General features: G+C 34.5%; 1 protein-coding gene across 2 annotated transcripts; it reads left to right on the top strand.

Moving 5' to 3' along the window:
• Positions 1-129: 129 nt before the first annotated feature.
• Positions 130-18,268, top strand: LOC105344622 (uncharacterized). 2 transcript variants are annotated; one of them, XM_034468916.2, is made up of 14 exons: positions 130-416; positions 2,236-2,470; positions 3,216-3,338; positions 3,784-3,903; positions 10,550-10,672; positions 12,385-12,507; positions 13,784-13,992; positions 14,193-14,238; positions 14,476-14,609; positions 15,038-15,163; positions 16,007-16,121; positions 16,376-16,510; positions 17,388-17,513; positions 18,031-18,268. In XM_034468916.2, the coding sequence occupies exons 1-14, from the start codon at positions 390-392 to the stop codon at positions 18,186-18,188; spliced, it is 1,800 nt and encodes a 599-aa protein (XP_034324807.2). In that variant the 5' UTR covers positions 130-389; the 3' UTR covers positions 18,189-18,268. The 2 variants fall into 2 exon arrangements, with proteins under 2 accessions (XP_034324807.2, XP_034324813.2); XM_034468922.2 differs by lacking the exon at positions 130-416 and adding an exon at positions 1,896-2,005.
• The last annotated feature ends 4,102 nt before the right edge of the window (positions 18,269-22,370 follow it).

Here is a 22,370-nt window from a genome sequence, read left to right as displayed (position 1 = left end):
ACTGTTAGTTTTAATTAAAGACTTAAGGTTTAAAATGTTAAATTAAAAAAAATCTGATGGAATGCAAGATGAATATTCTTTTTATATTTTTTTTTAATTATTCGATCGGGTTAGAAATTCTTTTCATGCATCATGCTCGAATGAACATACTCTCTGTTTTGATATTGATTTTATAATACAAAGAGATCTGCAGACGCTCTTCATTGTCACAGAGTTGCATTGACACAAGGAGTTTGTTCCTTAAGCGCAGTGTAATCTTTCCTTTGTTTAAGGAAGTTTGTAAATTCAGAAAACGCATTTACCTGAGATACATAGGCCTAACGTTACCTGCTATGATTATGTAATGATGTTGTTCAGCCGAGCAGTGCAAATGTACCTATGAAATTGACATGGATCCTCAGCGCAAAAGCCCTGAGGTAAGACAAAAGAAAGAAACTTTTAAAGAAAGAATTTATGATGAATTTATTTTGAAAGGTATAACGTTATCACGGTTATGCAAGTTAAAACTAATATAGAACACCTGTGTTTTTCAGTTTGAAAAATAAACAATATATGTAAAAATGACTTAAAAATGATAGAATTTCTTTTTAGTTTGAACAAATTCATGTCTTTAAGATAATAAGAATATTTACAGTGATTCGGAATAATGGTTATATATGTATGCAACCACTATGGTAATACCTTGCAGATATTTATTCATGGTTTTGCAGCAATATATGAAATTCATAACTTTTTTTCTGAAAAAATTGAATTGAAACAAATGATATTTAAATACTTCACAAATGTTTTTTAATGAATGTGAATAACAGTTACTACGATACATAAATATATACATTGAATTTATCATACATTTGAAACATATTCTTTATTGATATTATATGTATAATTGCTAATGATAATAAATGATTTATTAAACCAGAGTTGATTTATTACCAGTAATACTTGTATTTTAAATTGGAAAATGGAGTACATTAATTAAAGTTAAAGATTTTAATAATTTTAATAATTGAAAATTTACTGCATGTATACACACAAAGAAATATTGGCCCTGTCTTATTTTAGTCCCTTTGTTATGTTCAGCAGGCAAATTTAAGACTAAATGAATTTAAAACAATTTTTGAATCACTGTGTTAACAAGAAAGAGTATATTTATCACACAACTGTGTTTGAGCAAAATCAAGATGGGACAAATACAGAAAATAAAAATATTGGCTGAAAATTAAACCTGCATGAATACATGTAGTGTTTTGTATTGCATTCAGCAGAAGATATGTGATAATTTTGAAGTGTTGATAAAATCAGCCTAGAATTTTTCCTGAATTGTAGCTGCAACTTAATTTCTGTATAATTAGACTAGTATAGTAACTAGTACCAGTATAATTTGGTCAATTTTTGTCAACATTGGAAATTAAACCATTCTGACACTGAATGAATGTTCTTATTTTGAATGAGGAATTAATTTAAGGGTCAATTCAACTGATTGAGAGATTGGCTTTCTGTATATAATCTAACCCTCTTTACCCTCTGCCCAAAAAGGTTCCGTATATAGGCCTTAAATGTCACTGACTTATGGTGATTTACATGAATTACCAGAAAAAATGAGGCTTGATTTGTATCTCTGACTTCTTTTATCAGAATAATCATCCAGGATGTTGCTGTCAGCAATACACTTTAGATAAACTGCCATTACCACCCAATGGCTTCCCCGGTAACTTACAGCTCTTTAGGTGTATATACCTGTTAGTTCATTTGGTCAATTGGATCAGAATGCTTTTATTGTCATTCACATAATGACCTAGTTTTATAGCGTTTGATCTCAGTTAACTGACTTTTGGGTATTTAAAGATAGGGATGTGTTTGTGGTTAATCCAAACAAGGAATTGCCATTATAGCTAGAGTACATGTACATGTACTTAAGCTTTATCAGTTTGCAGTAGTTGGTAAATGAGTGAATAACAGAGGTGTAAATTGACAGAATTGCTATATTATGTGGACACGCAAGAAGGTTAATGTCTAAAAATGATTGCTGAGGATTGCATATCTTGTGAAAATTGTTGATAGAAAATAATATTTGATGTTGGAATTAATCAATTTAGATGTTTCTATGTTAATTTTCCCTGTATGGATCATCAAATATTGTCATTTATGGCTTCAATTCGCTCTTTGAATTTGGGTTCTTCTAACTTCATGGTGTGTTCAGTCATATTTAGTAGAATGTTTATTTCTCTGTTGCAGCATACTGGGACAGAGCACAAATTTGACATTAAGATTGAACGTCCCCCCTCAAAGCCTGATGTCTGGGAGGAGCTGCTGTCCATTTTAGAGAAGATTTTGGACTTTTGCGTCTGTTGCATCACCTGTGGCTGCTACAAGAGAGAGAGAAATGGCATCGTTACGGATGAATATGGAATGATTCTTCTAGATAATGAGAAACAGGCAGTCCAGAATCTACTGCAGTATTTGGAAAAAGGTACTGATTATTAATTTTACATGTACATGCATGTAACAAAAGGTTACAAATATGTGTAGCAGCCTCCCAGTAATTGTATCATAGTATTTTATATGTATTTCTTTATCAAGTGTCAATGCCAATTCTAGGATGTTTACTTTAAAAAATCCTGTATCTGAGTAAAAAAAAATTAAACAGTATATAATCATGGTAATGCTCTGATGGATGTCATTCGAACTTTACAATGTAGAATTATTTACTGAGTTATTACCGGGAATTGTATGAATGGCTGATCTTATTGATTTTTGAAGTTCGATCCCTATTAAGATAAGTGATTTGAAGATGGAAATAATAAATTTTTGATATGCAGAAGCAGTACATATATGCACTAGCTAGTACTTATAATGATTATCATAAATAAAGATTACCTAAATTTATTAAACTTTTATTAATATTTCTTACTAGCTGCTTATAGCTATATATATATTTCTTTAATCTAAACTAAAGATTTGTACCCCAATTTAGTACTGCCTACTCATCAAAAAATATCTATAGCAGCATTTGATATGATAAAAAAAACCTAGAAAACTGTAGTGTACATATATTCCTTGTGGGGGGGGGGGGGGGGGGGGTCGTGTAGTACCTCGATCAATACCTGAAGTAATATTAATGAAGAACTGAACTATTTTTTATATTTATATGTATTACAAAATGCTTTTAAAAATAATTTTGCAACGAGCACAAAACCTGACTTTTTATTCTTCAGATGAGAAGGCAGAGCCTGTGTTGTCAAGTGAGCACATTCGCGCCCTTAGCATCCTGACTTACTCGGACAATGCTGAGCTTCAGAGATCTGCTGCACTATGCATGCTGGAGATCAGTGAACGATGTAAGTGTGTCTTATCACATGTTTATTACTTTGGAAAAACTTTGCTTCATATATGAAAAATATTCTTGTTTCCTGGAAGCAGAAAAGTGTCCCAGGTACTTGTTGCATTTGGCTGATTAAGTGATGTATTTACACTAAGATATGCATGTCTCTTTTGAATTCTAGTTTTATTAACAAATTCACTTGAAAAAAAACTCTATGTGTACCAGAACGTTAACATTCAAATGCTTATCTTTTAAGATTTTGAGGCAGATATTTCCTTGAAGAGGATTTTCTTGATTTAATTATCATTCAAGTATATGCATTCAAGTACATGTACATATAATTTTCAAGTAAATGGTCAGGATATCCACAAAATCCCAAAATTCAGATATTCCTCTAAACTAAGAGGATTACAATTAAGTCTGATATATTCATTATTATGCAATATCCCCTCTTCCTTCAGGGAGGACGGACCTGACGGTGGCACTAGGGAGACCCCTGGTGGAGCTGCTCCGATCCGACGACACACAGGTCCAGAAAGCCGCCACACTGGCCACCAGTAACTTCTGTCTATCAGGGGGAGGTAAGCACCCATCAATTCTCTGATAGCCAAGTACATTATAGCATTGAATCATGATTTTTTGAAGTATACACTCTCATAACTGCAGCGGTGTGTGCATACAAATTGAGTAACGTGCGTTAGCAGTTATGAGAGTGTATACCTCAAAAAATCATGATTTAATGCTTATATTTACATCTTTTAACTTCTTGCCTTGTCTGCAAATGTGATTCATACCTTAAAATTCCTATCTTATCCCAAGGGTAAGTTAATATTAATGGAAGAGCCACAGTAACAGCCACAAGCGTGAACTTTGATTTTCGCTTATGACGTTGCAGTTTACAGCGTTCAACGTTTGTGACGTCATAATAAAATTCGTCAATTTGACCTTTGACTACTTGTTGCATTTAGAGGCATTTGAAGATCACAGAATTTAATGACAGAAGAATGTAAATATTGATAATTATATGGAAATACTCTGATAGTCAAATACATGGATAGTTATATGGAAATACTCTGATAGTCAAATACATGGATAATATGTAAATACTTCAATGAATAGAGTGATTGTTGAATACATGGATAGTAAGTAAATACTCTTAATAGTTGAATACATGCATTGGATAATACTTGTATGTAAATACATGTATATGTACTTCAATAGTTAAATACTGTAGATTCCAAATAAACGCGAGGAATTAATTAATATCTGTGTAAAATCGCGAGAGGCACATCTTGGGAATTTTAAATTCTCGCTTTTTTTCCAGATATATGTTAATCATGAGAAACTATGATAAAAACTCGGCATTTGTGATTTTTTATTCTCACAATTTGATTGAAAACGGTTGAATTGTGGAATTAAGTACTCGCGTAAAATAAGGAATTAACAGTATGTTAGTAATACATAAATTTGATTGCAACCTGAGTAATGCATTGAATATACAACAATTCCTTGTCAAAATCTCCAGAGATGAATACTGTAACTTCAAAGAGGGTGACTGCTGCAAGATTTAAAAAGCTCTCCTTTTTATACACAATAGTACACTTATAGCTACAACATTTATAATGATAGGATAAAATGTTAGGTAAAATAATTTGGCTCATGGAAGTTACAAAGGGGAAAGAAATATAGTTAGATATGTAAATTTTATAAGAGAATTTTAAAAGAATATTTAAGGATCTTATGAAATGTATGCTATAAATCTATTCAAGCAAAGCATGCATAATTGATTTAAGTACATGTATAGTATTATGAATCAGTGAGTTTCAAGTAAACTTGAGTGTTAGCAGAAAAATGATATGCCATTTTAGGCCCTCTCTCTATACATAAAAATAAATAAAGGTCTGGAAAAGAAAACCCTAAAAACCACCTGTTGTGATAACTGAAATTCAATCTCGTCCATATAATTAATGGTAACAGGCAGTAGTCTGTCCATAGCATGTAGTGTCTATCATTTTTAGTGTCAATGTCTGCTTCATTTGAAATTTTGCAGATGTAAATAGAAATCATTGACCTCTGTCTTTGTTTGATGTACATTTTAAGCAATGTGTTAAGCTCTGAATATATTTATACAGGTATCAACCAAATATCTCAAGAGGGCAAGCATATACCCAGTACATTAATTGCAACAAAGAGAATACGCCTCACTTTTTATTTCTTTCCTTTTACTTTCCTACTTCTGTTTTACTCAAACAAATGATATTGATATTGGAGATAGGAACCAATGCATTTTTTTAATGGCTAGAAGATTTTTAGTGTGCTCTCTATATTTTGACTAATTTTTTCTCCCAGTCCACGAAATGATCTGAGCTCTGAGTCCACAAAATGATCCAAGCTCTCAGTCCACAAAGTGATCTAAGCTCTCAGTCCACATAATGATCTAAGCTCTCAGTCCACAATATGATCTAAGCTCTCAGTCCACAAAACGATCCAAACTCTCAGTCCACAAAATGATCTAACCTCTCAGTCCACAAAATGATCCAAGCTCTCAAACCACAAAATGATCTAAGCTCTCAGTCCACAAAATGATCTAAGCTCTAAGTCCACAAAGTGATCTAAGCTCTCAAAATGATCTAAGCTCTCAGTCCACAAAATGATCTAAGCTCTCAGTCCACAAAATGATCTAAGCTCTCAGTCCACAAAATGATCTGAGCTCTCAGTCCACAAAATGATCTAAGCTCTCAGTCCACAAAATGATCCAAACTCTCAGTCCACAAAATGATCTAAGCTCTCAGTCCACAAAATGATCTATGCTCTCAGTCCACAAAATGATCAAAGCTCTCAGTCCACAAAATGATCTTAGCTCTCGGTCCACAAAGCGCTCTAAGCTCTCAGTCCACAAAATGATCCAAGCTCTCAGTCCACAAAATGATCTTAGCTCTCGGTCCACAAAATGCTCTAAGCTCTCAGTTCACAAAATGCTCTAAGCTCTCAGTCCACAAAATGATCTTAGCTCTCAGTCCACAAAATGCTCTAAGCTCTCAGTCCACAAAATGCTCTAAGCTCTCAGTCCACAAAATGCTCTAAGCTCTCGGTCCACAAAATGCTCTAAGCTCTCAGTCCACAAAATGATCTAAGCTCTCAGTCCACAAAATGATCTAAGCTCTCAGTCCACAAAATGATCTAAGCTCTCAGTCCACAAAATGCTCTAAGCTCTTCAGTCCACAAAATGCTCTAAGCTCTCAGTCCACAAAATGATCTAAGCTCTTCAGTCCACAAAATGCTCTAAGCTCTCGGTCCACAAAATGCTCTAAGCTCTTCAGTCCACAAAATGATCTTAGCTCTCAGTCCACAAAATGATCTAAGCTCTCAGTCCACAAAATGATCTAAGCTCTCAGTCCACAAAATGCTCTAAGCTCTTCAGTCCACAAAATGCTCTAAGCTCTCAGTCCACAAAATGCTCTAAGCTCTTCAGTCCACAAAATGATCTTAGCTCTCAGTCCACAAAATGCTCTAAGCTCTCGGTCCACAAAATGCTCTAAGCTCTCAGTCCACAAAATGCTCTAAGCTCTCAGTCCACAAAATGCTCTAAGCTCTTCAGTCCACAAAATGATCTAAGCTCTCGGTCCACAAAATGCTCTAAGCTCTCGGTCCACAAAATGCTCTAAGCTCTTCAGTCCACAAAATGCTCTAAGCTCTCAGTCCACAAAATGCTCTAAGCTCTCAGTCCACAAAGTGATCTAAGCTCTCAAAATGCTCTAAGCTCTCAGTCCACAAAATGATCTAAGCTCTCAGTCCACAAAATGGTCCACAAAATGATCTAAGCTCTCAGTCCACAAAATGATCTGAGCTCTCAGTCCACAAAATGCTCTAAGCTCTCAGTCCACAAAGTGATCTAAGCTCTCAAAATGATCTAAGCTCTCAGTCCACAAAATGATCTAAGCTCTAAGTCCACAAAGTGATCTAAGCTCTCAAAATGATCTAAGCTCTCAGTCCACAAAATGATCTAAGCTCTCAGTCCACAAAATGATCTTAGCTCTCAGTCCACAAAATGATCTGAGCTCTCAGTCCACAAAATGATCTAAGCTCTCAGTCCACAAAATGATCCAAACTCTCAGTCCACAAAATGATCTAAGCTCTCAGTCCACAAAATGATCTATGCTCTCAGTCCACAAAATGATCAAAGCTCTCAGTCTACAAAATGATCAAAGCTCTCAGTCCACAAAATGATCTTAGCTCTCGGTCCACAAAGCGCTCTAAGCTCTCAGTCCACAAAATGATCCAAGCTCTCAGTCCACAAAATGATCTTAGCTCTCGGTCCACAAAATGATCTAAGCTCTCAGTTCACAAAATGCTCTAAGCTCTCAGTCCACAAAATGATCTTAGCTCTCAGTCCACAAAATGCTCTAAGCTCTCAGTCCACAAAATGATCTAAGCTCTCAGTCCACAAAATGCTCTAAGCTCTCGGTCCACAAAATGCTCTAAGCTCTTCAGTCCACAAAATGCTCTAAGCTCTCAGTCCACAAAATGATCTAAGCTCTCAGTCCACAAAATGATCTAAGCTCTCAGTCCACAAAATGCTCTAAGCTCTTCAGTCCATAAAATGCTCTAAGCTCTCGGTCCACAAAATGCTCTAAGCTCTTCAGTCCACAAAATGCTCTAAGCTCTCGGTCCACAAAATGCTCTAAGCTCTTCAGTCCACAAAATGATCTTAGCTCTCAGTCCACAAAATGATCTAAGCTCTCAGTCCACAAAATGATCTAAGCTCTCAGTCCACAAAATGATCTAAGCTCTCAGTCCACAAAATGCTCTAAGCTCTTCAGTCCACAAAATGATCTAAGCTCTCAGTCCACAAAATGCTCTAAGCTCTTCAGTCCACAAAATGATCTTAGCTCTCAGTCCACAAAATGCTCTAAGCTCTCAGTTCACAAAATGCTCTAAGCTCTCAGTCCACAAAATGATCTTAGCTCTCAGTCCACAAAATGCTCTTAGCTCTCAGTCCACAAAATGCTCTAAGCTCTTCAGTCCACAAAATGATCTAAGCTCTCGGTCCACAAAATGCTCTAAGCTCTTCAGTCCACAAAATGCTCTAAGCTCTCAGTCCACAAAATGATCTAAGCTCTCAGCCCACAAAATGATCTAAGCTCTCAGTCCACAAAATGCTCTAAGCTCTTCCGTCCATTAAATGCTCTAAGCTCTCGGTCCACAAAATGCTCTAAGCTCTTCAGTCCACAAAATGCTCTAAGCTCTCCGTCCACAAAATGCTCTAAGCTTTTCAGTCCACAAAATGCTCTAAGCTCTTCAGTCCACAAAATGATCTAAGCTCTCAGTCCACAAAATGCTCTAAGCTCTTCAGTCCACAAAATGATCTTAGCTCTCAGTCCACAAAATGCTCTAAGCTCTTCAGTCCACAAAATGCTCTAAGCTCTCGGTCCACAAAATGCTCTAAGCTCTCAGTCCACAAAATGCTCTAAGCTCTCAGTCCACAAAATGCTCTAAGCTCTTCAGTCCACAAAATGATCTAAGCTCTCAGTCCACAAAATGCTCTAAGCTCTCGGTCCACAAAATGCTCTAAGCTCTTCAGTCCACAAAATGCTCTAAGCTCTCAGTCCACAAAATGCTCTAAGCTCTTAGTCCACAAAATGCTCTAAGCTCTTCAGTCCACAAAATGATCTAAGCTCTCGGTCCACAAAATGCTCTAAGCTCTTCAGTCCACAAAATGATCTTAGCTCTTCAGTCCTTGGAGTGATCCCAGATCTTTGGCTAGATTTAAGGTGCTATGACGGTCTGATATATAGAGATACATATACCTTGTATCCATTACCATGGTAATTAGGCTACAATTCCTCTTTGTCAGAAATTTTTAAGTGAAAGGGTGATTTCTTTAAAAAATTGGAACCTTAAGGTATGCTTAAATTGTGTGCATTAGGATTTGAAATACCATGTGGAAAATTGCTAGAGTAAAACTAATAGTGAAAGGGGATTGACTTGAATTACATATAGCTTTATCTTTAATTTCCCATGCAATAAAAATTGTATACAATTGTACATAATATGCATGTCTAATAATTTTTTATAATGTGTTTATACAACGATCAAGTTTTACTGTATGATTGATCACCATATAACTTTAAAATTTCATAATTTATAATTGAAATATTTATAGGGATTATGAATCCTAATTTAAGCCTTCTGTCAAAGAGTCTGGTCCTGATATACATTTTCTAATGTAGTTGTATGTTATTATGCATTGTAGTAGGTAGATCCCCTTTGTTATGAATGTTTCCCACATTAATCTATATTGAAAATTGATACATCAAAAAATTGGCACGCAGATATGAAAGCCCCCGATTTATCCCATGCCACATGTAACTGACTCTTTATGTTCTTTTTTTTTAAACATATGGGGATTGATCTTGATAGGTTATACAACATTTGATATTTATGATTTTAGATTGCATGATAGGTCTAAAAATCACAGTTATTTGCTACGTACTACATGTACTCGAAGCTAAAGACAACTCGGTGCCTGCGCATTCCCTGCATGCACGTGAGAATAAAGGATATATGTCCTTGCAATTAAAATTATTTGAATAAAAATATGTAATCTAAACTAAAGTAACAATTGCAGGAACATTACATATCATGTACCACTCTTTCTGTTTTTTATTGGATCCACAGATGTTGAAACCCTTAAAATTGCATTGATATACATTGAATACTATATATGGTCTGTGTAACGTACTGGCTGTGGGTCTGTATGTGGTAGCTAGAATTGATAAAACAATAAAACTGAAACAAAGGAACATCAATATATAGATGGCCAGTCTACTACAGTAGTCAGCCTGTACTAGCTGCTCAGACGTCTGAGGAAATCTTTGTTCACACATGTTGTCATGTGCCGGGGTCGGGCATGACTTTATATATATAAATGTAGTACAGTTGTGTAAGACCCACATCTGTTACATGTGGCCTTCATCATACATAGCTCTCTGCCCCTAAAAGGTGTTCTTCTTCTTTTTTTTTAGATTTTGGCTTTCTGAAAATCTGTTGGTAATAGCTCTTCATTAATCATTTGTCAGAGTATAAATATTGTTTATTTAGATAAATTTTAGCAGCTTTTATGCAGATATAATGAATGGGGGGAAAAAATACCAATAAACCAACAGGATTTTTAAATAATTTTTTTAATATGCATGCTTTATCATTTTGGTTTTTTTTTTTTAATAGAAAATAATAAAGAAATTTTGATGAGGCTTGGAGTAGTGGACCCACTGGTAGATCTTTTGAACTCTAAAAATGTAGAAGTCCAGTGTAATACATGTGGCTGTATCACCGCATTGGCTACCACAGGTAAGCATTGAACCACAGACAGAAGATAACCTCATAAAGTAATGCATACATGTACATGTAGGTTACATATACATATATTTGGGCAATAATACCACTAGCTACCATAGGTAAGCACAAACAGAAGCGCAATGAGCAATACTTGAGCAATATTTATACCATTGGCTAACAGTGGTAAGCATTGAACCGTAAACAGAAATATAACCACATGAGAATGAGATGATGCATATACATGTGGCAAAAGCGCATGCAGTTGCAGGTGAACAAAACAAACAAACCACAGAAGAAAAGACATTCACATGTAAAGTAAGATTTAGTGCAACACGATGAATAAGACTGGTATAACTTGTATATCGTCAAAGATAAACAATTGATTTCAAAATTAATTCTCTAAATAGATCTTCACACTTTCAAGGAATTAGCCATTAGGCTAAATTAAAAACTCAGAATAGAACATGGTTACATGTGCTTGCTTTGTTTTGTGCAAATATGTGAATTCCATGTATAAAATAACAGATTATATGTGTGAAATCATGTGTCACATTTTTTGCCAGATCAATATAAAATTGTTTTTGATGTTGCAAATTAAGGTATGAAAACCTTGATCAGAAATTCATTTTGTTTGCCCCATTGATCATAATATTTTTCGCTGTATTATGAATGTTTGCACTAAGAAAAGTTCATATTTTCAGCTTTGATTATATCTATATAATGTTTTTTCTAGACCCTTTGTTTGATAAAAATTTATTTGATGCCTTTTATGCGTATCAGTTTTGTCACTTAATAAGGCATACATCCGAAAGTATGAACAAAAAAGTTATCTCTATTAACCAGGAAATGGAGAAGAAGAAGAAAAGAGATTAGTTTTTATTTAATTGATGCTGAGACACTTTGATACAGAGACTTCCTGAAGATAAAACCCGAGCCCATCTTTTGATGTGTCTTATAATTTTGCTTTCCATTACTTTGTAATTGTCGTCGTTTAGTTCTCAGAACTGTAATGAGATCAGTCAATTAAGTTCATCTGTATATAGATTACGGTTTATACAGTACATCTTAATACCGGTACCATATGTGGAAAGACTTTTTGAGTTTCAGTATCAATTAAATGATGAATTACGGGAACCTATCATAAAGGAGTGATGCAACTGTAATCGTAATACATTTGGCTGTGTATTCTATTTCATGCTTTTGGCGGAATGCAGATTCTGCTAAATCAAGTACAATGCTAGGTGCCATGCATATATGTTTAAGAATAGTCAAATTCAGGAATACGCTAATTCAAATCCACGCCAACTTGTTCAAAAACTAATTTCCGCAAAATATTGTACACGCCAAATATAATACGCTTACAGTATAAGACATCTCTTTTAGATTACACATTAAGATATGAGGTACTTCATTTGTCCCTATAAACATGTGAAAATTCAAAGAATTCCATAATGGCCAATTTTAGCAAACAAGTGTTGGGCTTTGCATATTTTATGAAGTAAATCAACTTCAACTATTTTGACATATTACTCTTAACCCTGAAAAGATTTTCAAATGCATGTACATGAGGTTTGATGAAGTGAGATGAAATAATTTTTTTTCTTCATTTCATGCTTAACATTGACAGCTTCTTTAATTTATAAAGCTGGGTCACATTTAAATGTAGGTCTTTAAGCCTCGTATTTACGTGTAATATACTTTTACTTTTTTTTTTCTTTTTAAAGATGCCAATAAACATTCCATTGTATCTTGTAATGCTGTCAAGCCATTGTTAAGACTGATGCGGTCGATGGATCTCCGTGTCAAAAGAAACGCTACAGGGGCCATTCTGAATCTAACCCATATACGTATGTATGATAAGCTACCTTTTATTGCCATAAACCTTATTACTTCTAGGGCAGTAACCTTCTTTGACCTACCAAGTCTAGCTTTAATAGCAAAACTCAATTTCTTTTGTATCCCAGAGGAAGAAAATGGTTGCAACTCATTAGAAAAGCTGATAATTCAGAGAATTACTTCCTATTTATTATTTATAAGGGCTTGGCGGTCATGCATGGCCGTTTCGAGACTAATAACCCTGGCATATATTGAACTATGGGATATTCTAGAATTAAATTTCAATAAAGCTTAATTGCTTTGGGATTTTTTTCTTGACTAATTACTAATTAAAATAATTTATGGTGGAAAAAATCATCCATGTAAAATTAATAACTGTTGGTTAATTTGTTGATTTAAGTTGTCCATGATGAAGTTATCGAAAATAGTCTTTAACAGTACATGTATTGGGTTCTTTAGCTCTTGCATTTCATATGGAAACATTTCTGTTTATTTGCAATGAACTTGGCATTAAATTCAAATCTGTTTATAATACATGCATGTACTTAGATTTGTTCAACATTACATTGCTGAAAAGGTCTTCCTTGATATAATTAAAAAGCTATTCACATTCTGTTTGAACAGTAGCAATTTTATTTTACATACATATCCTTTGACAACAAATGTTTCCTCCAAGTTTTCCCAAGAGAAATCTGTAGTGGCTATTTAGGGGTTTGATAAAGACTGTGAACTTATGGAAATTCAAGCCAATGTAATAATAAAAGTCTTTGACAAAAATTGATGGCAAGAGACTATGTCTTACCATACTTTACCCTCTTATGCAGCCTATTATTAATGTTTCCATATATCAGGCCAATATGTTTGCATGGATATAAAAATATGCTGCTGTTTTTAGAGCATCTATTGCTTTCACATTTCATGCCATATTAATAGGTCGTGTTATTTAAGTGTTATTATCTGCTAATGCTTATGAAAGCATCATCTTTGTATGTTTGTCCTTTCCATTTTTTTGTGATTGATATTCAACATGCAAATTTTGAATTTTCAAACAAAAAGTAAAAATGACTTTCCTTTACTAAAAAAAGTTATTTGTGGCTTACAGAACAGTCTTGACATTTTAAAATGTGAAATATTTTAACAATGAACAAAAAAAACTTGCAGAGAGCATGCAACATGTGAGAGAGAGTGAGGGGGGAGAGAGAGAGAGAGAGAAAGAGAGAAAGAGAAAGAGACTAGTCACACTCTGGCACATTCAGCTTAAACTGACAATTTTGTTGTTTTTGTTAGAATCCAACAGGAATGAGCTAGTGAACCAGGGAGCCATTCCTATCCTGGTGGAGCTGATTCACATGTCTGACTATGACATACAGTACTACAGTGCGGCCGCACTCAGCAACCTGGCTGTCAACCCCAAACACCGCGCCATGATGATAGCGGTGGGACACTCGGATGTGGTCCGGCAACTAGTAAAACTCCTGTCATCAAAGAAAGACAGGGTGAGCAGACATTCCATGGTCAATTATTAGAGGGACTTTTTTTTCATCTATTGACTGGTGTTGTGGGTATCGGTAAACAATAATGGTAGAACTGGTAGCTTATATAATGCAGTTACAAAGTACATATAAAAATGTTTTACATGTTTAATGATACCAAATAGAAAAGTAATTTTGGTTTTTATTAATCTTTTCAATTACAGGTGAAGTGTCAGGCATGTTTTGCATTGAGAAATCTAGCATCAGATGGTAGGTATGCTTACAAATCTGTATTAAAAAAATATGAACTTCAAAGTTTTATGTACATATTACACCAGGCTACAGATGTATAGCATTTATTATGGGATGGTATATACACTAGATACCAATGCTAAAATTATTTATCTGAATGTATTAAATGTGCACTAATTTCATTATTTTCTATTTTAAACGCCGTGTAAAGATATTCAGCCGAGTTGAAAATTTCTTATGGTGGCTATTTTACAGATGAGAACCAGTTACTGGCTGTAGAGACTGGTGCTCTGCCCCCATTACATCACATCTTGACTTCCTGTCGCTCGGAGACCCTAGCAGCTGCCGCAGCCTGTCTCAGGAATCTGTCCATTCACAAATTGAACGAGGTATGCTTCCTGTCCATGTACCAATGGATCTTTGACTTTGATGTCTCTAGATATAAAAACAGCTTGTCGTTTTATTCTTAATGTTTGTGATATTTTGTGTTTGATTGTTATTCAAAAAGTTAGGTATGCAAGCACCTAGCTGATAACTCATATTTTTGTGAGGGTTTTTGTGCTTTAAAGAAATAAAAGTGTAACCAGATATCGATTGCCATGCACCATGTCCCTATCAAATTAGATCAGTTGATTTTTTTTTGTATATATGTTATTCAGGATTTTTTTTATTGCATTTACATGTGTTTTTAAAGATTGTTTTATTAGATATTGATGGTCATGCACTGTTTTCCTATCACATCAGATCAACAGAGCTGTTTTTGTAGACGTAAACACATTGATTTGGACTTTGATTGTGTACGTCTCTTTGTGTGCAGGCTCCCTTTATTCACGAGAACCTGGTACCAGATCTGTGTCATGTTGTTTGTGATAGCTCCAACCCCGAGGCCCAAAAACACATCGCAGGAACCCTACGCAACCTTGCCGTCAGTCAGTATGTACGAGTAAGTATTGAATTATGAAGGATCAGATCTTTAAACCAAGTGTTGTATAATGAATTCAAACTTTTTGTCTAATAAACAGGTGATGAAATTACACTAAATGTGGTAATGTTACAGAGATGACATTCCTTTTAGCTCGGGATAAAGGGGATTAATCCGCATGGGTAGCTTGACCGGTAGAGGGCTTGATTAGTTACAAAAACATTAAACTGGAAAATTACATGATCAGTACTTGATTTAAAAAAAGGGAAGTCAAAACTGTACTTGCTGGTTTTCTTTTGCTGTACTATATACAGGCACACACAATGGCATCGTAAAATGTTAGCTCCTTCTCATATGAAAAAGATAAACTGCATTTTTAAAATAACTGAATGACTTTCGAAACAGGAGGGTATGGGGGTATTATTTTGGTGACAAGAAATTTAAAACTTTTAATGTACATAAAAAATACTGTATATCTGCATCCAATTAGTATGAAAAAATCTCACTTTGATACTCCAGCCCTCAGGATCACTTTAGTCAAAATTTCAGTCAGTCATAAAATTATTGTTTATCAAAATATGACGATTGAAATTAGCAACTTTAAATCAAGACAATTTTAGTAGCATTTCAATTTCGTCAGTGTTTTCGATCTAGAGACATTAAGACAGTGTACAATTTTTGACATAAGTCTAAGATTGCTTCATGATCCTGCAGCCAGAAGTCTTTGAAAGGTAAAGCGTGTGCTACATTTAGGTCCAAACTGTTTGTCATACTGTTCAAAGCTATATAATACACTCTAAAACATCATTGTTAACAATTGTTTGGTTTACCATGCATTAACCATGGACCACATTTCACTTGCAGACCTTGATTGAGAATGACTGTGTGGAGGCCTTGACCTTTGTCCTGTTGGATTTGGAGTCCAGAATCCCCGTCCTCTCGGAGGTCACAGCAGCCCTAGCTGTCATGGCTGACGAAGGTACATGTTCATGTAACACAATACTGATGTCTCTGAATAAAGGACAGTCAAATATCAATCCAGGGCCGTATTCTACTAACTCATGTTAGTATATATGTCCCTGATAAATCTCATATGTGGGTATCCCAGCCTGTTTGACATTTAAAATGTTTTGTTGCAATTTCATAAGAGTGGGTTGCTCTTTAGTGTCATTTCAGAAAAATGTTTCTAAGGTTTTGTGTAAAAGTCATGGATTTTTTGTGCTTTTGTTTTAGATGATGTGAAGTACAAGTTGCTACACTTACAAGGTGGGAAGGCCTTTAGTAAGCTGGTTACCCTGGCCTCACTGTCTAGTCACAGAGAGATACAGTACAACAGTGCAGGCACTCTCGGACAGCTAGCCCTAGTCAGTAAGTATAGGTTGTTCTTTTGATGATGTGGAGATAAGCATTTCATTGTAACAAAGTGAAAATATCTTTTAATGATAAAAGTGAAAATATCTTTTAATGATAAAAGTGAAAATATCTTTAAACAATAGCAATCTGGTCAGTGAGTAGAAAGAGTTGAAATTAGTTTTCTTAAATATTTGAGGATTAATTATTATTTTAGTTTGATTAGTTTTGAAATGTCAAACTACCTTGGCATTACTTGTTGATAAGCAAGGGAAACAAAATTCGAAGTGAAAAAAAAATCAATTATGGAGAAAATGTCCCGAAAAAAACTAGATTCCATTAAATCTTGATAAAGATGTTGAAAATTATCACAGTAAAAATTGGAAAAATCAATCGTTTCAATTATCTGTTTTGGTCATGTTGATTATGTCCAAAGGTTCAGTTGCATATATGGATATTGATACAGTACACAGGGAAATATTCGCCCCTTGTTTTATTTCGCCCCTTTCGCCCTCATTGACAGCAGGTTAATTTAAGACTGGGTAAATTCCAATGTCTCAAATTATTTCTCATAAACACAACTGTTTCTGGGCAAATTCAAGACGGGGTGAAGCTGTTTGCTTGTGTACAAGGGCAGAAATTACACGGAGCAAAACCCTGTATGCAGTATTGATATCCACACTGTTACAGTACTAACCTCTTAAAATCTCAGAGCATTCACATCTAATTTCATGCAGGGACAGTCTTCTGTCACTTTTTCTTTCGTGCCAGTTATTTTAAAGATAAACATGGATATAGTATACATTGTAATGTGTGTTGCCTTGTCATTTCAAGTTGATTTTGTTTTAAATAGCAATTTATGGATTTGATATTAGCTCTGAATTTTTTTTTACAGGTTTACCTGAAGATCTGAAAGAAGCTAATAAGAAGGGCATTGTTCTTTACATCGATAAATTCCTGAAATCACCAGATCCAAGTTTTGTTCATGTAGCCTTGTGGACTCTTAATATGCTACTGAAAGGTAAAAAACCATTCAATAAAAGGATGAAACAAATCCGTTATACTCCAATATTTACATTTTCAACTGTCTTTGTCTGTGATAACATTGCGAATCAATTTTGAACCCTAAAACCCAATAACTTCATAAAACATGAGTGACACTAAATGGGCGTGTCTTATAGCATAACCGAAAAACGGTATCGGCTGCACCGCGTAGTAATACATAGCATGTATGTGCTACATAAAAAAATAGGGGTTTTAAAATAGTGTTGTTTTAAAGTGTAGAAATTGGAAATAATATAAATATAAGAACCGGGTAATAAGAAATCATTCTTTGAATATTATGAGGTGACGTGATGATTTTGGTCAGAGTGTGGTCAAATCTATCATAAAGCCCTCTTGACTTTATTGGATTTGACCATGCCCCGATGGAAATTTCACCTCATAATAGTCAAAGAATGATTCCTTCTTCCTTAATTAAATGAATGTATTAATCTGGTTTTAACAGTTAAGAAAGTAACTCTGTTTTTGTTTTTCAGATATATTTTTCCTAAGGGCTTTCACTGATCACAGCATTGAGTCTGTTATTGAGCAGGTCCAGACCACTCATCAACTGACCAAGATCCAGGAACTGTCCACCAGTGTCATTGATAAACTCCACGGAGTCATGGCCTCCTCATCGTCCAGTGAGGACTAACTTTACCCTAACATTGGAGTCATGATCTCTTCTTCCAGTGAGAACTAATTTTACCCTGACCTTGAATTATCCGACATTAAGCAGGTCTAGGCAACCTCCGTTTTTGGAGGATAGCTCAATTTCAAGATGGCTGCTGATTTTTACCATATATGGAAAGTCACTTTGCATTGTGGGTGAAATTATCCTCCATTTTTGGAGGATAGCATGGGTATATTTCAAAGGCTTCGTGCATATCTTTAATGAGAAAATGCAAGCACCAGATCATATGGGAATTAAAGTTAAGGGAATAAACTAATGATTGTATGCGGCGATTTGAAATTCTATGTATAGTATTTTCACAATATGCTTTGAAAGTGTGTACTTCCTGTGTTCAGTTTTACAAATGACATAGACTATTTACATGTTTCATTTAATAAAAATCACAAAATAGTGATGTTTATTACTCATTAAAACATTAATGAGTTCATTCACGTTTAGAGACACACAATAGATATCTTGATCTGCTATATTGTACATGTACAAAGTAAATGTTTGCATATACCTTAGGAACTTTGTAGCTCTTATTCTAATTAATTCACATGTTATTAAGTATCATTTAAATTTAATCCCTTCACACAAAAAGACATTGTTAAATTTTATTAATCAAAATGATACCATTTATAGATATCAATTATCCAGAATATTGAAAAAAAATGTGAGAGTCTTCACATAAGATATTTTTCTTTAAAATCAGCCCTGCAATTATTTAAACTTAAATATTTATTAAATATTATCAATAATTATAATTATTAATAGCTAAATAAGGTGATATTTTTATAGTATAATAATTATATTTTATTCATAGTTAACTCCCTTTGTAAAAACAGAGTTAATTGCCCTTCATCTGAAAAGATCCACCAGGGGGCGCATACATCTATCCTCCAAAAACGGAGGATAAAATCTATCCTCCAAAAACGGAGGTTGCCTAGACCTGTTAAGAGGAGACCAATACAGTTTCATCATTTTGACTATGGTGTCTATGAATTGTTTTTTTTTAATCATGGATTTTTTTTTTAAATCGGTTTACACTGATCAGGAAATAGTCAACCGATTTTGTATCTCATCAATTATTTGTTTTATTTATTGATTCGTATTGTATAAAGTTTAATGTAAAGATTGAAGAAATCCATTGAGATCACTTACAGAGATTACTGTTTTTCACTGCTAAAATGCCAAATGTGTCTGTCAAAGCTGGTAAGAATCCCTTAATATACTTTTAAACAAAATCTTCATTGTCTTTAATAATAATATTGTGAATTCATATTTATTTTTAAGACAAATTTTATGTAAAATGATCTATTTGAAAAACCAATCAGGTGAGTGTTGTGGCAAACTTTTTTAGTACCGGTATACAACTGTATGTTGTAAATGCATTTAACATGACATTGTATTGTATTTATTTATTCAATTGTACACTTGTAGTAGAACACTGTATGTGTATTATTTTGATATTGTTTATATTGAAGTACAATTGTACTAATACTTGTACATGGTGTTATATGTGGGTATGGTGTAAGTCAGGAGCTAAATAATCCTGGTCCGGTTATAAAAGTACTAAAGGAATTGTACATAATGGTACAGTACTGAAGCTCATACTTGCCAGTATTTCTCGAAACAAATACGATATTAGTTCCCATACTCAAAAGTCATTACTTTATATTGATGTGGAACTCTGTCAAAAGAGCTTCAAATTAAATTGTAAAATATTTACAGGTAAATTACTAAGAATACTGTGAGAAAGATGATGGGTACATTGACAAAGGGAAATAACTTAAAGAATGTGAAAGTCGTCAATAACCAAGCACACAAATGTGATAATATTGCATTTGTTACAATTATGGTAGGAAGTGTGAAAGGAAGTACATGTAGGTGTCTTAGTATAGACGAAGAAAATAACAAAACCTGCAGTCTACATCGTGGTCCATTTTCAAAAACAAAGATCATACTGTAAATACCCTGCATAGAACTCTTAGAAATAATGTGATCAGATATGTTTGGTAGGAAGTTGTTTTGAAGATTTTACATGTACTTTTTAGTGACACTGTGTGATGGTGTTTGCAGTTTTAGGATTCTGGTGGGCATTTCAGTTTTGTAGCGTATTTGTTTTACAAACCAGCTACTGTCTTTGTTGAGCAGGGACGTGTATTGTTTTTATGTTGGCACTCCACATTGTTATTTATGTTTAATGTTGTTCATGTACATCCTTTTATTTAATTTTCTTTTAAATCGATGGTTTTTTATTATGAATAAATGAACATCATACGTGATATGTTGTGAGTTTTAGGCAACTGGTTGACAAGAAGAAGGTAGTATATATTTACGTTACGTATGTAAACTGATAAGTTATATGAAATCATTTCTCCATTTTCATTTTACAATTGATGCTTCTCTGGTTAAATACTCAAATGTAATGGTCAAAGTCAATCAATTCAAAACTAGAACAGATTTCTCTTAACCTAGAAATTTTAATTAGTTTCATAAATTGTGGGAAATAAAATATAGAAAAAAGTCTATTACTAGGGTTAAATAAAATCTACCGTTTATTTTTTTTTCATAAATTTTACTTTCTCAACCGTTCTACTGTTGGCATTTAAAACACTTTATTCACCAATGTCAAAGTTTTTAAAAGATTTTGGTCAAAACTAAGCCCTGATTAACAGCCGTTAAGTGTAATTTTTTTTCCCTTGGCTGTATTATTTTTTGATAATTAGTCAATTACCTAATTGGCGTATCCGATTTTAATTCTTTTCTAATCTGATTAAAATCAAATTTTTAGATCCGCCCACGCAGATTGCTACATAAAGGTGATCAACGTGAGCGGATCCAAAATTATATCAGATCGAGTCTTATCATTAAAGGATATCGATGATAGCGGGTCATCGTCGCACACCACGGTTTTGGGTCACTAACGATGATAGCAGGTACGCTTCATCCCCAAATCCTTAAACCCATGTTTTTTTTTGGTGCAAGATACCAAAAAATGATTGCTTTGAGCGCGGATTATACATGTAAGGTCTGATATTCAGAAGGCATGATGGACTCACAGCAACAAATAATATTTTTACTGTTGGCGGTGTGTCTGAAAGTAATGATTTTGTGAATCGTGTTTTGACATTTGGTTGCGACAACCTACCACAATTTAATATAGTCTATTTTACAGTTTGATATGGTACATGTACCCCACTCTTGCACATTTTCGCTAGCCAAGGGTTTCCGGTCCACTCCGCTCCCCATAGGGAGTAGAGTGGACAGAAGACCCTTGGCTAGCGGAGATGACTCTTGCAGCACTTAGAAGATAGTGCAACACCGACCATGGTTTTGCTCTTTTGCTACCCCTTTATTCAGTGTCGAATGCAGAGGATGCATCGTATTCTATTCTATATTGCAGGAATATATCAATACCAAGTATTACCCTCCGATATGTTGTTCTTTTTCTGGAGTGGATTTTGCAGATTTGTACAGCTGACTAAATGACTTTCTTTTTAGCAGAAGTTTGGCCGTTCTGATGATTTTTGTATATACACCATTATTTGTCTATGGCAAGTATGGCTTGGTAACATGCGATTAGATAGGAGAAATCAATGGGGACCGGACACCCCAGAACCTTCAGATCGACTTATTAACTTCATAAACCGGTAATAAAGTTCCATACAATGTATATATAAAAGAGACATCCCCTCCCATCATGACCGTTGGAGGGATCTCACTTTTAGCAAATTCCTCTTTTTGGAAACCCCTCCCTTAAGAAAAGTACACGTACAATGATCCGCGAATGAAGTTACTGAATTATGGTGAAGAAGGACGTTACAAGTTTCTGAAAAGTTCTGAATCTGTATGTTTAGAGAATAAATAACGAAGGTAGATGAACAGACATGTTTTAAAACATGCCATGAAGTATAAAACCATATCGTGTTGAGTCGTAAATAGTTCAATTTAAAGTGTATTAAGTCTTAAGGTACCATGACCAACTGAAAATAGAGTTTCCCTTTTTATTATCCGGTTTAAACAGTGGCGTCGGAAGAAAAGTGAAATGGCGGGGGGGGGGGGGGGGGGTAGACTTGACAAGCCAAAAAAAGGACTTTAATAGTTTTGTATAACCTTGCAAAAACGCCCCCTTCCTCCCGGTTTCGACGCCTATGTATT

Source organism: Magallana gigas, chromosome 5, assembly GCF_963853765.1.
Source record: "Magallana gigas chromosome 5, xbMagGiga1.1, whole genome shotgun sequence".
Taxonomy (NCBI): domain Eukaryota; kingdom Metazoa; phylum Mollusca; class Bivalvia; order Ostreida; family Ostreidae; genus Magallana; species Magallana gigas.
This window is presented reverse-complemented; position numbering and strand designations above follow the sequence as displayed.